At 34.3% G+C, this 16924-nt stretch overlaps 1 protein-coding gene across 2 annotated transcripts in view; it reads right to left on the bottom strand.

The window, feature by feature from the left end:
* Nucleotides 1-16515, bottom strand: part of LOC145661962 (forkhead box protein O-like) — a 583915-nt gene extending 567400 nt beyond the window's left edge. For both annotated transcript variants that reach the window (XM_081727318.1, XM_081727314.1), the window contains exon 1: nucleotides 16459-16515. In XM_081727318.1, coding sequence (XP_081583444.1) covers nucleotides 16459-16500 — 42 coding nt within the window. In that variant the 5' untranslated portion in view covers nucleotides 16501-16515. The remainder of the gene's footprint in view (nucleotides 1-16458) is intronic.
* Nucleotides 16516-16924: the final 409 nt, after the last annotated feature.

The following is a 16924-nucleotide window of genomic DNA, read 5'->3' as shown; positions in this document are numbered from 1 at the left end:
GAAGTAAAGATAAAAGCATTGAAACTACAAAAAGGAAGAAATTTAAAAAATAAACGCCAAAAAGATACCGATAAGGATAGCATATTGATTGATTAAGAGATGTGTTATGACTTAATAGGACTTATGCAGAGTTGTTTTGACGTATAGTTGGTGTCATATTAAAGGACTGACTACTACAGGAAACATATATGCATATGGCCCAATATCTCTAAGTTGTTTTATAACCACGTATAAGCAGTGTTACGAGCAAATATTTTTGAGTTCTAAGTCTACGTGTCTCTATTATGAACACACATTTCTAAGCTGGAAATACGACTTAAACACAAGTAGCGAACTTACACTATATGTAATAATTGAATGTAAGAGGGTGACGATGAGTCAATAAATAGTAGAGCGCTTATTTCTCCTGTTTTGAGTCCCTGCTTCTATCCCCATCCCCAGTTTGTGATGGACAATGCTGTGTTTGGTACTCCTGTTTCCTTCCATATTCTCATTCCAACAATTCTTCCATCACCATTCACTTCTCTTAATATTACGTCTCAACCTAAATGGCATAATTGTGGGACGTTAAACTGAAAGATTTCATTTTAATACCTGCATGTAGCGGGAAGTCAGATTAATTTCTGAAATCCTTAGCATCACATCCTACACGTTATACAACCCGTAATGGAACTATGTAAAGTGGGTTGCATAAACTTCAGTAAGACAAAAAATTAGGCTAATATTAACACAGGCTAAACTTCATAGCAATGCCTTTTGTAGATCACCTTTATTTTGTAGAATCGATCCTTGGATCTTACAGCAATCATAGATATTTACAGTTTACAGAGTAACAGAGAATCTTGCTTTCCTTTCCCAGTTTGAGTAAGAAATACTAGAATTCTACCATATTTCTTTGCATTCACTGGTTTTAGAAAGACTAAGAAGTCACTCTAAACTTCAACATTTAACACCAAAACATGGGACGGAATTTCGAATTGAAGTTATCCAAGGCATATATATTAAAGTTAGCATCCTCCTCCCCCCCCCCCAAAAAAGGAAAGTGTGACAAAGATTCCTGTCAAGATGTCCGGACGCCTTTGACTAGGCCCCAAAACACCAAGTTAAAAAAAAAAAAAAAAAAAAAAAAACTGTATTTCCTTTTGGTATTACTGGCAAGTCGTAGTGTACCGCATAAATGCGTTACATAAAACTATATTGCTATGTTCTTTGAAATTGGAGGTTATGATAATGTAGAAAATGCTGTTCTAGGTTCTGGCTCTATGAGGTGTATTGGAAAAAATCCAGTCTGTTCCAGGTTGTAGAATAAATAAGATGTTATCTACCCCTCTAGATGAATATAATCTAACTCGAGGGATGAAATGAATATACGTCTGTTCATTTCATCCAACTTAAACGATGTATTAGTACATTAAGTTACATCATGTGCTCTAATAGGAAGGAAATGCGGTACGGATCTCAGTAAGTACCGGTTGACATGTTTGAGCGGTATGAGATGTAAATGCACATCTGTCGGAGTTCGAATCGTATTCAAGGCATATATTTTATATATTACTTTTTTTTTTTTACATCGTTTATTTTATCATTCTTCATTTCATTTTAGCCTACGTATATAACTATGGGATCTACAATTCAAAAATTATATTCTTTGATACTACTTAATTTAAGTCAACAATAGTTAATAAAAACACATTAGAAAAGTGAGACTGAAACAACAGTATCCGCAATCCGATCAAAATACCACCTGCGGAACCTTGACGTTCACGAAACATCATCAAAAGGGAAAAGCAGAAAGCCTGTCAAGATCGTAGCCATTACCCAACAGCCACAGCAACGAAGCTAAGCTCACCGTTCGGGTCGGTCGTCACGAAATTAATTGGCGAAGACTTCAACAGAAATCCGCGACCCAGACTCTTTTCATTCCAAGTGTCGCCGTCGCTGGCATCAGAACACAAGCTTCTATGTCCAGATTAAAACCTATTACAATCCAGCCACCGAATTTTTCCGGTTCTTGATCGAGTACGAAGGAGAGGATGCTACACAACGTTTCCAACTACAGTGCAAGGAATATCCTAACCAATCAGAAACAACCATCAATTTAACTTTTTTTCTTTATGTAAGCGTTTCTCAAACCATTTTCGAGTAGATACCACTTTTGTTAATCAGAATGTTAAACCAATCATAATGCCTTGAACTTTTCGAAGACAATTCTTTTTCTTTTCTAATTTTGAACATAATTAAATTAATACCAGTACCTTTTTAAAGTGGTATTAATTCAAACTTCCTTAATTTTACCTCTCCTAGCAGACCTACGGTTAGAGGAGTAGGAGGGATGACTCATAAAAACGATGGATTATGAACAATATTAATATGTAGTTTTCAGGGTCGTTGAGATGAATCATGATACCCCTCATGCCGTTTAAGCCAAGTTCAGTCCCACCAACACTCCTGGGAGAAAGGGTGAGATGTAAAATAATCGAAGATGACCTATATTAGTTTCCGGCGTCACAGATATCAATATTGGCACTCACAACGCTCTTAGGTCCATGTTCAACCCTCAATGGATGTAAGACATACCTTGCATCACACCGGTGGGAGTGAGAAGTGGTGGCATGTAAAAATAATCGAAAACGACCAATATTTATAGTTTTCCGGATCGCTGAGATGAATAGTCACACTTCTGATACCGTTAAGTCCAAATCCAGTCCAGATCGGCATGGTAAGAAAGAAAGAGGTGAAAAATAAAATATTTCAGTGTCGTCCAAACTTTTCGGGATAGGGAAAACGGTTGACCCCTTTCAAGTAACTTTTGGAAGAAAGTTAGTATCCATCTTAAGGCGCGTTTTTATAATGATACTTCGATTAAAGTTCGTATCTTGTAGGAATAGGGTGTTTCAAAATCTATGTCCAAAATAGAATACCTTACTGGTTTTTACAATTACAGTTTTATTGAAATATATACCATAAGGGAGAAGGGGATTCAAATATTTCCCATAGACCTATTCTCACCGTGCGAAGCAATGGCATTTTAGTTAATTATATATTCTTCCATTAATATCAATACAAGATTAATGAAGTTTTAATTAATACTGTTTCTAAAAACATAAGTATAGTGGCATATGCTCTCGAAAGGGACAAGAATAGGGTGTTCCATAGAACATTCTGATTACTAAAAATGATCCCGATTTTAAAACATTTAAGAAAAATTAATATAGTTATTTGAAAACAATAACACTGATTTCACGAAAAAATAGTAACATTGAAAAGTTTTAAATGTTTTAATATTGGTGATACAGAATGTAGGAGGCACAGGGGAAGGAAATGTAAAGGGTTCAGCATCAGAAATTCATCTGAATCTGGAGAAATCTCCATCTGTCTGTGAGCACTTGGAAGAAGTGTAGTAGCGTGTCACGCGTTTTAAACAGACTAAAGTGGGGGGAGGGGGAAGAAAACATCGTAAAAAGAGGAGAAAAAAGGAAGAACGATGCGCGCGAGACTGATTGAGAGAAGCACGTGATACAAGGCCACCACGAGCTGGTCCATTAGACTTGGCGGGATGAGAGACAAGAGACAATCTCGCTCCCTCTACCGTGAAGAAGTGGGGAGACAACAACAGACGAACGAAGACAACTGCCTTCTTCCCCTCCCGCCAAAGGCGTGTGAACTCTTCTCCCACTTAAAAAAATGAAAATAAAAAAGAAAGAGTTAACTACGTTCTTGTAATGCTTTGCTATCTAAATTTGGATCCTAGGTTTCAGCTTTTATCATAGTGGGTGCCACAATTAGGTGTCTTCGTAATATATAAACACACACAGGTGGTTAAGCCTAAGAGTATATCGTGGCCAACTTTTTTCCCCCATTACCTTTAGAAGGAAAAGGAAAAAAAAAAAACAGAAAATTATGTAATATTGTAAGGTAATTCAGTGGCATGCAGTCGGTGTTGCAATAGGTTGGTTGGCACAGGCCCTCGAGAAAGAAAAGAAGGGGTTCATTTGCTCTTCCCTGAATATTTGATGCACAATTTAAACATACGATTTATCAACTACAATATATATCAACTACAGTATATAAACTATTATCGAAATCTACGGCTTCCAGTCAAAAGAGGAGGGGGGGATTTCTGGCGCCGAATGTCTGGTTCCAGCGTAATCGCTATACAGGAGTTGAATCCATAATTTATTAGGATTACACCAGTGGGTCTTATAAAATTATAATGTTAGTACTCCGTTCGTCTGTTACTCCACATGACAAGTCTTGAACGGTAGCGAATGTTTGGAGTAGATAGCTAGAACGATTATCTTGATCTAGTTAGTTAACGGAACCAATCCATTAACTTATTCACGGATAACAATTACTTTAGCGGCGGCTATCCATATCCCATATATGCCATACTGATCGCTTTAAGTGCCAGCATGGATACTTCAGTCATAAATTTCGTATGATCCTCTTTATTGTCTTTAGCATAACTATTATCTCGGTGCAGTTAGTTAACGGAATCAATCCATTAACTTATTCACGGATAACGATTACTTTAGTGGCAGCTATCCATATCCCACAGGCATACTGATCCCTTCAACTGCCAACATGAATACTGTACTTACTTCAGTCATAAATATGTTTCGCGTGATTCTCTTTCTTGTATTTACCAGAACAATTATCTCGGTCCAGATATTTAACGGAATGAATCCGTTAGCCTCTTCACGGGTAACGATGACTTTAACGGCGGCTATCCATATTCCATGCATGATACACAGATCACTTCAACTGCAAACATGGATAATTCAGTCATATATGTAAGTTTCGTGTGATTGCCTTTAGCAGAACGATTATCTTGGTTCAGTTAATTAACGGAAGGATAAAACCATGCTTAATTGCAATGAAATGAAATTAAATCTTTCAGTTTAACGTCTTATAATTATGCATTTTAAGCTAAGGGAGACAATGATTAAAGCAAGTGAAGGATGATGGAAGAATTGGTGGAATGAGGAAGTGGGAGAAAACCCCATGGGCACTATCTTCTCCACCACAAACTTACTTGGCCGGGATTCTAAACCAGGGACCTCACGGGCCAGAGTTAAGCGCTCTGCTACTGTGCCATTGTGTCCTTATCTGTGATCAACTAAAATCTAAGTGTTTATATTCAGCAAATTTATTAAGTTCGTTCACCAACCAACATGGTGTTATACAAATATTAATTCTAAAATTTAAATATCGTTACGGCACTCATTGTATTTCGGAATAATTAAATTGAGACAATACAATCTTTAAATTGCAATTAAAATCTAAATACTTGTTTTAGTGAGACCTATTAGCTTGTCTGTTCACTATTCGGATTTAAGAGTGACGCACTGCAATGTTTCTCGTTTATAACCAGGATTTCTGATACAAACAGAGAAAGATGAAAGCACGTGATTGATGATGAGAGGGATTATAATTTCTTGAATACGAGGTCAGGCGAATTTTTAACCTTAAAGATTTCATTTTCATTTCATTACTAGAAGTTATATATGTAATAGAACATATGTCGAAATAGTATGTCCATATCTAAAAGACTTACGAAGACGATTTTCAAGTATAAGATAACAGATTAAAGTCCTATGATTATGTCTTTTAGGCTAAAGGAGACTATGATTAAGGCAAGCAAATGATGATGATGATTGTGGAAAAATTGGTGAAATATTAATGTGAGACGAAACGGGAATACCCAGAGAAAACCCACGGAAACAATGTTCTCCATAACAAATTTACTTGACTGAGGATTGAACCAGGGACCACAGGCACCAAAAGGACCACCTCTGAGTCACCGTGGCCTCCGTAATTTTTCTAGTATGAAGGTTTGAAATGACTGTATCATAATTAAATAACGCTTCTTTAGATCTAACGAAGATCAAATATTAAAGAAAAAAAACTTGTCATTTACTTGCACATATTTTCTTAATTCAATTTAATATTTCATGTAATTTTATACCTGGCAACATAAAAGTTTAACTTTCACCGAATATGACTTCCTTCAAGGGTCATCAGTTCACTCAACAAAATAAGTGCAGAATCTCTTTAAATAAAAGTTTAATTCTGTTTAATCTCTTCCTGATTTTCCGAACACGATTTTGTTGCGTTCCTCTACTGCGTGTGTTGTGCTCTTGCCTTCCCTTCTCGTCCTGCAAAAGATCACATGGGTGTCCATGGCTGCACAATATTTAAATTGGTCATATTTTTTATATATTATAAGACATGGGCCTATATATGATTTAAAGTGTATCATATTAACAATTTAAATAAATATGATTCACTCTACACTAGAAAAACTTTAGTCTAAAGCTTTACATTATTACAAAAAAAAAAAAAAAAAAAAAAAAGCCAGCTGGTACATTTCTATCCCACCTCTCCTTTCCTCCTTGCATTAGCTGCATGAACTATCCCAACATCTGGCTTTGGAAAGATGACAACCCTAACCAAAATTGAAGTTTGTATATTTACTTGTCTTACCTTCGGGCTACGATACAACAACGTTCTTGCTACTCCTCTTATGTGACAAACTTTTAAAGAAAGTTTTCCTTAAACTATTAAAAGGCCTATACACAGATAGTAATTATAGATAAATGAACTTCTTCCAAGGCAGTCAATGTCAAACACATTTGCTACAGGGGACACTGACATTTGTCATACCCAAAACGTGTAGCGAAGCGGCATTACGGTTATTTTACAAATTCTATCCTCGAGGAAAATATATTAACTACCTTGCTTAGCAAGAGCTACGTCACCAGACAATGATGATTCTCATTGGTTCCTTCCGTTTGCTTGTAAGAAGTTCAGTTCCTTACAAGGTAATCTTTTACATACAACCTAACACAGGTTAACAACAACAAAAAATAACTGCCAAAAGATAAAGTCTTTGGGGCAAGTACGTAGATTCAATTGTGTGAGCCATGTCTGAACATGATATAGAAAAATCTTGGGGAGGGGGAAAGGAGCAGGGTTTCCCCTACAAACACACGCGTACGTACGTCGCATAGTACATACATACATTACATGCATGCATACGAAATGGGATGATAACACATTACGTTAGAGCAACGCCCTTACAGGAGAGTGGCCTTGCTGCAGGCAATTAAGTCACGTGAAAAAACTGGTTGCTAGTATTTTTTTTTTTTAAATATTTTCTTTCTTTTATTCAACTAATAAAAGTCTTCCCCTTCTACTTTTCTCAGCGTTACGGCCAGTCCATTCACAGCTAATTTTTTTCTCTTCCTGTTTCGATACAGGTTTTAAGTTAATCAACGAAAAAAGAAAGACAACGGGCAAAATATCTTTTGCTGGCCCAGGCTTACAACATGTTTCTTTCAGAGGGAACTATAAACGCTACCTCTATGTGTGTGTGAACGGTGTATTCATATCAGGAAAGAAGAGAAGTCGAGCAAAGTTAGGGAAGACTTTTGATTGACATAGTAAAGTGTTATTATTTCTCAGTTCTCTCGTCACACCCATTTTCTCACGTAATTATTTATTGCCTGATTCACATCTTAACTCTTACTGTGTACGGGCATTTGATCCCAGATGGAAAAAAATGAAGTCTTTATATAAAAGAAAATAAAAGGAAGTTAACATATTGCCATTAAAATTCTTGGAATAATTATTTTCCCCTCATTATTTAAGTAATTAATTATGTATTTATTAAATTACTTATTCATTATCTTTTCATTAATCCCAACTATTATTCGTTTATTCAATCAATAATTAATTCGAAATGGATTTAAATATTCAGAAATACCCCTAATATGATTAATTATTCAGCCAACTGCTTGATCTTAATAATTCAAATCTTTACTAGTTCTTTCATTATTTACATTCAAAGATTGTTTTGTTCTTGGATTAATACATTAGAATTATTATTTGCTTACGATTAATTATTACAGTAACTGTAATCTTAGTACGTAATTGCACAACTATTTATTCACCTGGAGACAAAATATTGAATAAATATTAGTAATTCAAATAATTACTTAACTAAATTACTAGAGCAATTATTCATTCTCGATTAATTGTTCAACCATTTACATATTTCTTTTTCGATTAACTCCTCGCTATCTATGACATTGACATAGGAGTGCCAACCGTCCTGTATTGTACTGAGCAGTACGGTTTTTGAACTCCTTGTCCGGTGTCTGGTACGACCTCAAAACCGGACGTTAAATGTCCGGTAATTTTTCCTCTTACTAGCCCTATTCTCTGTTCTATTCAGATTATTTTGCAGTGGCAAAAGGAATAGTTTGTCGATGAAACATGGTTAAAGCAGAGATTATAATTCGCTTTGATATCGACCTGTCGTGTGCGGAATTCGCTGAAGAGTTGAAGGCAGGGAAATTTATTGAACTTATCAAAACTGCTAAAGGTCAACAAAAGTACATTTTCAAGAGCTCAGCTAGCACTGCTTCATCCTCAGCTACATCTTCCACTTGAATAATAGATCCAGATCCAGTAAAAGTAGTACGCATTATAAGACATTACCAGTTCAGCTGGTAAGACTTATTTTTTGTGCATGCCATAATTATATTGCCAATTAGATTTGCTTTTCTGTTTGATGTAATATTGATGGTAGACTAAAAAAATTACACGTGCCGACAACTAAAACTGGAATAAGTAAGTTTAATAAAATGCTTCGAAAGTAATTAAAGTTATTAAATTCGAACTTTGAATCACTCAATTTTATGTGAAGTACCGGTAACAATTTTCAGATTGTTCACATTTTTGACGAGCGAAGGTGTCACAATCTTCGTACTCCAGATACTCCGTATACGTACTCCAGAAGAGCGTTCGGTTATTTCCGTTTTCAAAAGTTGGCAACTCTATCTATGAAAATTATTATTCATAGAAAATCAAAAATTACTCAATACTTAGATAATTGTCCGCTATTAATTACTTGAGTAACTGCTCGCTATCGATACTTTAGTATAATTGGTTACTATCTATTATTGAATTAATCGATCACTATACATGTAAACTAACTATTGTAAATAATAATTGCTATCAACATTCTATTATTTGAATAAGTTCTCAATATTGGTTAATTACTCACACATTTACTAGTTATTTAATTAATTACTAAATTATTTGTTCTTCGATTAATTTATTCGAACGATTATTTGCTATCGTTCAATTATTTCAATAATTGTCATCTATCAATTAGTTATGCAACTATTTATTCGCCAGAGGACTACGTACACTTATTGGTAAATTGATAATTACGAGAAGTCCGATAATAAGTTTCCCCTCTCACTGCAACTTTTGGGTGCCCATCCGTCATATAGTCCTGATCTCGTACACTGAGACTTCCATCTCTTTCAGGCTTTGGAAAAGACTCTCGGCGGCAGGCGCTTTGGAAGCAATGCTGAAGGCACAGAAGTTGTTCGACACTTCTTCCGTATGCAGATCCCTGAATTTTTCCTGGAAGGGTTTGTAAAGTTTATAGACCGGTACGACAAATGTCTCAATGCACATGGTACTTATGTGAAAAAAAAGTACGTCTGATTTTTAATGTCACATGCTATTGTTGGTCTTGCATCCCCACCTCTGTCCACAATCGCCTGGGGAAACATTTTCGGACTCCCCCTCTATTTAACCAATTTACTGGAGCAGTTATTTGTTCTCGATTAATTTTTCAAACAGTTATTAGTATCTAATTAATTATTAAAATTATTCATTGTTGATTAACTATTCGAATAACTGTTTATTCTCCATGAATTATTAGAACATTTACTCGATACTAATAGTTATTCAGTACTGATCAATTTTTCGTATAATTGCTTGCTTTCAATTGATTATTTGAATAATTGCTTGCTTGCAATTGATTATTTGAATAATTGCTTGTTTGTAAATTGATTACGTGAATAATTGCATGTTTCCAAATTGATTATTTGAATAATTGCATGTTTGCAAATTGATTATTTGAATAATTGCATGTTTGCAAATTGATTATTTGAATAATTGCATGTTTGCAAATTGATTATTTGAATAATTGCATGTTTGCAAATTGATTATTTGAATAATTGCATGTTTGCAAATTGATTATTTGAATAATTGCTTCCATTCAAATTAATTATTTGAATAATTGCTTGCATTCAAATTAATTATTTGAATAATTGCTTGTTTGCAAATTAATTATTTGAATAATTGCTTGTTTGCAAATTAATTATTTGAATAATTGCTTGTTTGCAAATTAATTATTTGAATAATTGCTTGTTTGTAAATTAATTATTTGAATAATTCCTTGCTTTCAAATTAATTATTTGAATAATTGCTTGGTTTCGATTATTTGAATAATTGCTTGCTTTCGATTAATCGATTACTCCAATTATTAATGACTATCAATTAATTATTTGAATTAACGATTATTTTCGATTAACTATTTGGATTTTTCATAGTTTTCAATTAATTGTTTGAATAGTTGTTCATTATCGATTACTTATTTGAATAACTCAACACTATCAATTAAGGATTTAAATTATTAACCGATTTTGATTGCTATTTGAATAACTTATCGCCGTAGATTACTATTTGAACAATTGCTCACTATCGATTAATTATTTGAGTAATTATTCATTATCGATAAATTGCTGGACCATTTGCATTAGATTATTAGCATAATATAATTCATTTCTTGTATTGTGCTAACAAACAAACTCTTGTTTAACAGCATAATTCGAAATACGATATTGTTCATTTTCGATTAATTCATTTGAACAGTCACACTTTATTGAACACCTCATTCACTACTGAAACAATAATTGATTATAGCAATTATTTGTTAGGGGTAAATTAATTAGTAAACTGCTAATTATTCTGTTACTTCGTCTCCCTCGATCAGAATTCAAGGAACATTTGAAAATTATCGAATGCATGCGTATAACCTACCCCACAACTGAAGTATACATAATAATAATAATAATAATAATAATAATAATAATAATAATAATAATAATAATAATAATAATAATAATAATAATAATAATAATAATACTTCAACATTAAAAAAAGTGTAACAAACTACTTTATCTTTTGGCCATGACCAGTAACAACCAAAATAGCACTATTATACAGTAAACAAGACGACGACACCACATTTTCATTTATTTCTTCAACGTAAGGCCTAATCAAAACAAATAAACACGGAAGTGAATGAAAAGTAAACAAATATACGCACACGTTTTGCAACCCATGGATAGAACGTAAAATCTTGACAAATAAAGACAAAAATAAATAAAAACCCAGAAAGAGAAAAGAACGCCAGACAATACTACAGTATACTAGTACAAGTTGGGGAGAAACTCAATGGCAAACTGCCAAGTCCATCTTAACCTCTGTGAAAAAATGCCTCGATACTTGTGAAGAATATCTGTCCAACCTTGTTGGAGTTACATAATTAAGAAGTCACAGCGAAAGAACTTGCTTGCTTCACGCAAACAACGTCATGCATCTACCAGCACATGCAATCTACGTATATTACAAAACAGAAGATAACCAACCATATAACGATTGGGTCAGACTTACACACACACAGTGGTTTTAGATGTTTTTTTCAAAGTTGGATGAAAACTGCGTAAAGATATTTTCCACTACTGCTAGGATCAAAATTATATTTAATTGAAGGTTTTTTTTAGACAGTTCAGAGTGGGAGAAGTAGCAAGTATTTATCCCATTACTATCAATCTGGGCACTATTCCAAGATTTCAACAAAACGAGCTTTCTTCCTCGTTCAAGTAAGAACTTTCACTTTTAAAAATATTTATCACTTTAATCGTTTTAAATAGTTAAATAAAGTTTAGTACATCGGTTATCGATATAATACACGTTTTATGAAAACAAACTATTTCGAATTTCGTAATATTCGCCTATGTCCAACGGGTAGGTTTATCAAATGGCAAACTTCAAAATAAAAGATTTTTAAAATTTTATATAAAAAGTTATATTATTCGACGTATATTAAAAATATTTATACAAGTCAACTTCTACGATACCGATAACGGAAATATTAAGTTTCTTTCCTTCACTCTTATAAATATAGATGCAATGCATCAAGGGGTGTAACCACGCGAACTCATGTCGTTGCAGAACAGAGACAGAGAACGCTTACTGCAGCAAAGAGATCAAGTCAAGAATTGCCATAACCAAAAAATTCAACAAAAAAGAAATGAAATCTTTGAGTTTTACGTCCCACGGTTATGCCAGTTAGGCTAAAGGAGACGGTGATGATGAGTAATGAATGAAATGGTGGAATGAAGAAAGTGGGAGGAAACGGGAGAACCCCGAGAAAACCCACGCACACGGTGTTTGTCCACCACAAAGTTCACTTGGCGGGGACTGGGATCGAACCCGGGACCCCAAGCACCAGATCAACAAAAAAGATCACTCTTAACTAGCAGGCTAGGGGATGCATGGTGTTCATTGGTAAAGCGCTTACCACTAGTGTGTGGTTCGATTCCCGGCCAAGTTAGTTTTTGCTGGACAACATCGTGTCCGTGGGTTTTCTCGGGATACTCCCGTTTCCTCCGACAGTCTCATTCCACCAATTCTTTAATCATCATTCACTTGCGTTAATCATCCATCTCCCTTTGTCTAAAATGCATAATCGTAGAACGTTAAACTTAAAGATTCCATTTTGTTTTTAACTAGCAGGCTTAATGCTGAACTAAGGAAGAAGTTAGTGAAGTTCCATGTATGGTTCAGAAACTTGGACTTTAGGGGAGTTGAAGAAGAAATATTTAGAGAGCTTCGAAATGTGGTGTTGGAGGAAGATGGAGAAAATAAAATGGAAAAGAAGAGCAACAAACGAAGATGTTTTAAAACGGATAAGAGAGAAGAGAACGCTTCTAGCCAGCATCCTCCGTAGAAAGTCCAACTAGGTTCGACACATCTTGCAAAGAAATGGTCGTTTTCATACCACCATATAGAAGAAAAGATGGAAGAAAAGCGAGGGGTATGAAGAACACAACTTATTGATGATTTGGAAAATAGAAGAAAATATTGGGAGTTGAAAGAGGAAGGTGAAGATCGAGAAACATGGAAGAAAGGGTCCAAAAACCTTAAGAACAACTCATTAATCCCAGGACCTACTAAAAGGTAGATTACTTAATAATTTACTTCAAAGAGGTTCATTGTCTAAGTTACTCACCAAATTCAGAAAGCAATAAGGACCATGGAAGACATTTTTTATTTTATTTAAGGGAAAACATTAAGACTGACGTTAAATAAAGTACAGCAGGCTGATATATAGTATTGCTGATTTATTGGTGCTGTCAGAAGTTAAAAGTAATTATTTTATTTTGCTTCATGACTATATTGTGTTTATATTATTATTATTAGTTGTATTGTATCTTTGTAGCAGTGTTTACACGAAAATATACAATAAAAAGAAATGCATCCGGTTTTTTATGCATTTTTTTTAAATCCAGAACATTTCTATCATTTTGTATATATACAGACAGTGAATATGAAACACTAAAAACAAAGCAAACGAGGTGAATAAGAGGCATACACGTAATAAATTACAAACCACTTAAGCCCTTGTCAGTTCACAAAGTCACGTACGAAGCTTTGGAGCTCTTGATATGAAAGACGAACAAGATATTTTGTACACATTTTCTGTTCTGGCATGCCTTAAATAATTAATGTAATCCTCTCCCAATCTTCCACGCTTTGTTAAACACTACCTGGTTGCTGCTCCTTTTCGCTCATACATTGCAAAATTCTTCAATTAAAAAGTAACCTACACACACTTCTTGCAATCATATAAACAGGCAAAACAACAGAATACGAAAGACCGCATCATATTCATGTAATATTGTCAGACACACACGCACAATTATGTTTTACATTTTATTATTATTCTTCTACAGTACGCCGGCGAATGAATGAGCATGAAGCAAGTTAAGTGTCTTAACATATTATTGTTTAGTTTTCATTCATTGTTTCTTTTTAGGCAGCACTCTGTGAGGTCTGTGCTTATTTCATTCTACATGTATTTCTTGCTTGTACTGTATGGACGTCGTTTTATCTACCTGTATCACTTGTTAATGTGTGAGGGGATTTACAAATTATATTCTCATTCAAAAGCCGTTAGTTCTTCCTTCTTCTGTACAGCTGACAGGGTATATGGTGGTGACGTTGTTAAACATAACTTACAACAAAAAAAGTTGCTATTTTTTTTTCTCTCTGTTGATTTTAACATTGCTGGTGCAGTGGCTGGCTAATGCGCGGACCTTTGATGCACGCGTAAGGTGGAACCAAAAAATTCGAATTTTTAAATGTTATTTCCAATAGTGTGAAGAGGTTACCTTTTGATATGGAAAAGACAAGACAAAAAAAAAGAAAAAAAGAAAAAAGAAAGAAAAAAAGAAAAAGAAAGAAAAAAGAGAAAGGTAATCGGAGCATGCTTTGAGTGCCGCATGTACAATAATGTTTCATTTTTAAATTTCGTGTACTATTTCAGCCTTTCTTGCTCTTTTATTGCACTATAAAATTCTTTATTGTATTTGTTATATCTAATTATTTATTGATAAAACCAATGGGGGAGGTGAAACGATTTAAATTTATGAAGTTTTAAAAAAAATATAAGCCTAAAATATGCAAAAAAAAAAATCGTTTAAAACGAAAAATTACTGTACTCAACGATTGAATTATTACTCCTTCCTCCTCCGCTCCCCCTCAAAAAAGTGTTTTTTTCAATAAGAAGAAATAAGAAGTACACTCAATGTTTTCATAGTGCAAATAAAGGAAGAGTGAAAGAGACTGAAATGGAATAAGAAATACCATATTTGTGAAATTTTACTATCCTTGCGGCATCTCAAAGCATACTTCCATTACCTTAAAATTTATTTTTCTGTTTTATTACATTAAAAGGTAACTTTTTCCGCACTATTAGAAATAAACTTTAAATATTCGAGGTTTTTTTTTCGTTCCACCCTAGTGCATAGAGTCCTGGATCTGATTCCCGTGGGAGAACACTAAGAAAACTTTCGAGTTCTACTTTAAACTGTAAGACCACTTCATATACAGCCTCAGTGCTGAAAAGGAACGCGAAACGTCAATACAATCAAACACTGCATTATCAGCAATTGAAGAACTGATTTAGTTAAGGTCTCACTTATAGCAAATATGAAAATTTTACAAAATATGTTTTAGGTTTCAGTTTTCGTGTCATGTTTTACAGATCCCTATGCTCTATAATTTAGATTATTTGTGGTTTCCATATACTCGTTTTAAAATTATTATTAACAATTTGTGAGTGTAATAATCTTCATTCATGTAAAAGGTGAAATCAAATAAATGGGCTTCCTAAAACAAAATTTATTTATTTATTGAATAGTTTATTGGTACATTTTCTACAAGTACAGTAGTTTCGGTTTGTAATATGAACCGGTTTCAAACGGTTAACCTTAGGGACACGGGGGCTCACGGGTAGAGCGCTTACCTCTGATGTGTGGGGTACCTGGTTCGATCCCAAGGCAAATAGGCTTATTGAGGTGGACAACACCGTGCTCGTGTGTTTTCTTAGGATACTCCCGTTGCCTCCATTTTCTCATTCCACCATCTCTTCAATCATAATTCGCTTGTTTTAATCATAGTCTCCTTTGATCTAACAAGTAAAGTCATGGGACATTAAACGGAAATATTTTATTTCATTTCATTTCAAATGGTTAACCGAAACCAAATCGAACCGAAAAACGGTTGATTTTTCTATTGATCATTAATGTTTCCTTATAAAAATATAGAGGGAAAAACATGGGGAATCGCAACTTGGTTCAAAAGTGAAACAGCACATTCATAATACCTTAACCTAAAAAGAAAGCATTACATAAGCTTACCTTTCGGAACTTTTCCAAAATATGTACGGATATTCTGAAAAGTGTCAATCTAGTGTGTGTTTACAAACAAAACTGAAATTAAATTACGGTTCGCTTTCTGAAATAAACAGACACATTTTGTTTGAACCTTAAACCGAACCCAAACTAGTTAACCAGGTTTGGAAACACTACTACCTACAACTTATGATTTTAATTTTGCACGCAGTCAGAACTCATGTTTTAACAGCAAATATAATAATAATATCTTTAATATGTGTGTAGCCTATGCAAGGTGAATTATTAATTCTTTCACATCATGAAACAAAACTTTCGGTTCGCTTTAATAGGACCTATATAAAAGTATGGCCTCCCTGAAAAAATCATGTCCCTCTCCAAGAAACCTTAGGTACAATCCTGAACAGCACGTACATACATACATACTTACATACTCTCTCTCTCTAGCTCTCTCTCTCTCTCTTTTGGAGTGAAATTATAAGCTTCCGTATGCTTACCCCGAAGACTTACCAAAAAGGACTTTACAACATTGAAAATTCGTATTTATTTATTTAGCTTACAGACATGATTTTGATATCATTTTGTAGCAAAATACTTTTTTTTTTACCTGAAGAGGTTTAATATGGCTTCCATTGGTGACGCGGCACATATCCTATCTGAAGTCTCACTTGCTCTACGTCTTCAGATGTACGGGGACGACCTGAAGATTTGTTGTGTCTTACCTAACATTCAGTTTCAATAAAACAGTTATACCACTGATAAATAATAGACCTACTGGAAGGATCTTCACCATACTTTGTACGAAAATTATATTACACAGTTGTTGCAGACTTAGATTCTTCAAACCAAAACACACAGCTAGCACGATCAGGACCAGTGAAGGCGGCCATCTTTGCTGCAACTGACGCTAATGCTTGTGATGGTTTGTTTCTGAACTATAGCCTGTGACAAACACCTTGGAATTTCAGCTAAACGAATAAAACGCAAGCTCTGACGCGATGTTGCCAAGTGGTAAAGGGATGTGGCTATGACTAAGCAGAGGAAATACGGCGCGATCAGCTGACAGAGGATAG

This window comes from Thermobia domestica, chromosome 1, assembly GCF_964235325.1.
Source record: "Thermobia domestica chromosome 1, izTheDome1.hap1.1, whole genome shotgun sequence".
NCBI lineage: Eukaryota > Metazoa > Arthropoda > Insecta > Zygentoma > Lepismatidae > Thermobia > Thermobia domestica.
This window is presented reverse-complemented; position numbering and strand designations above follow the sequence as displayed.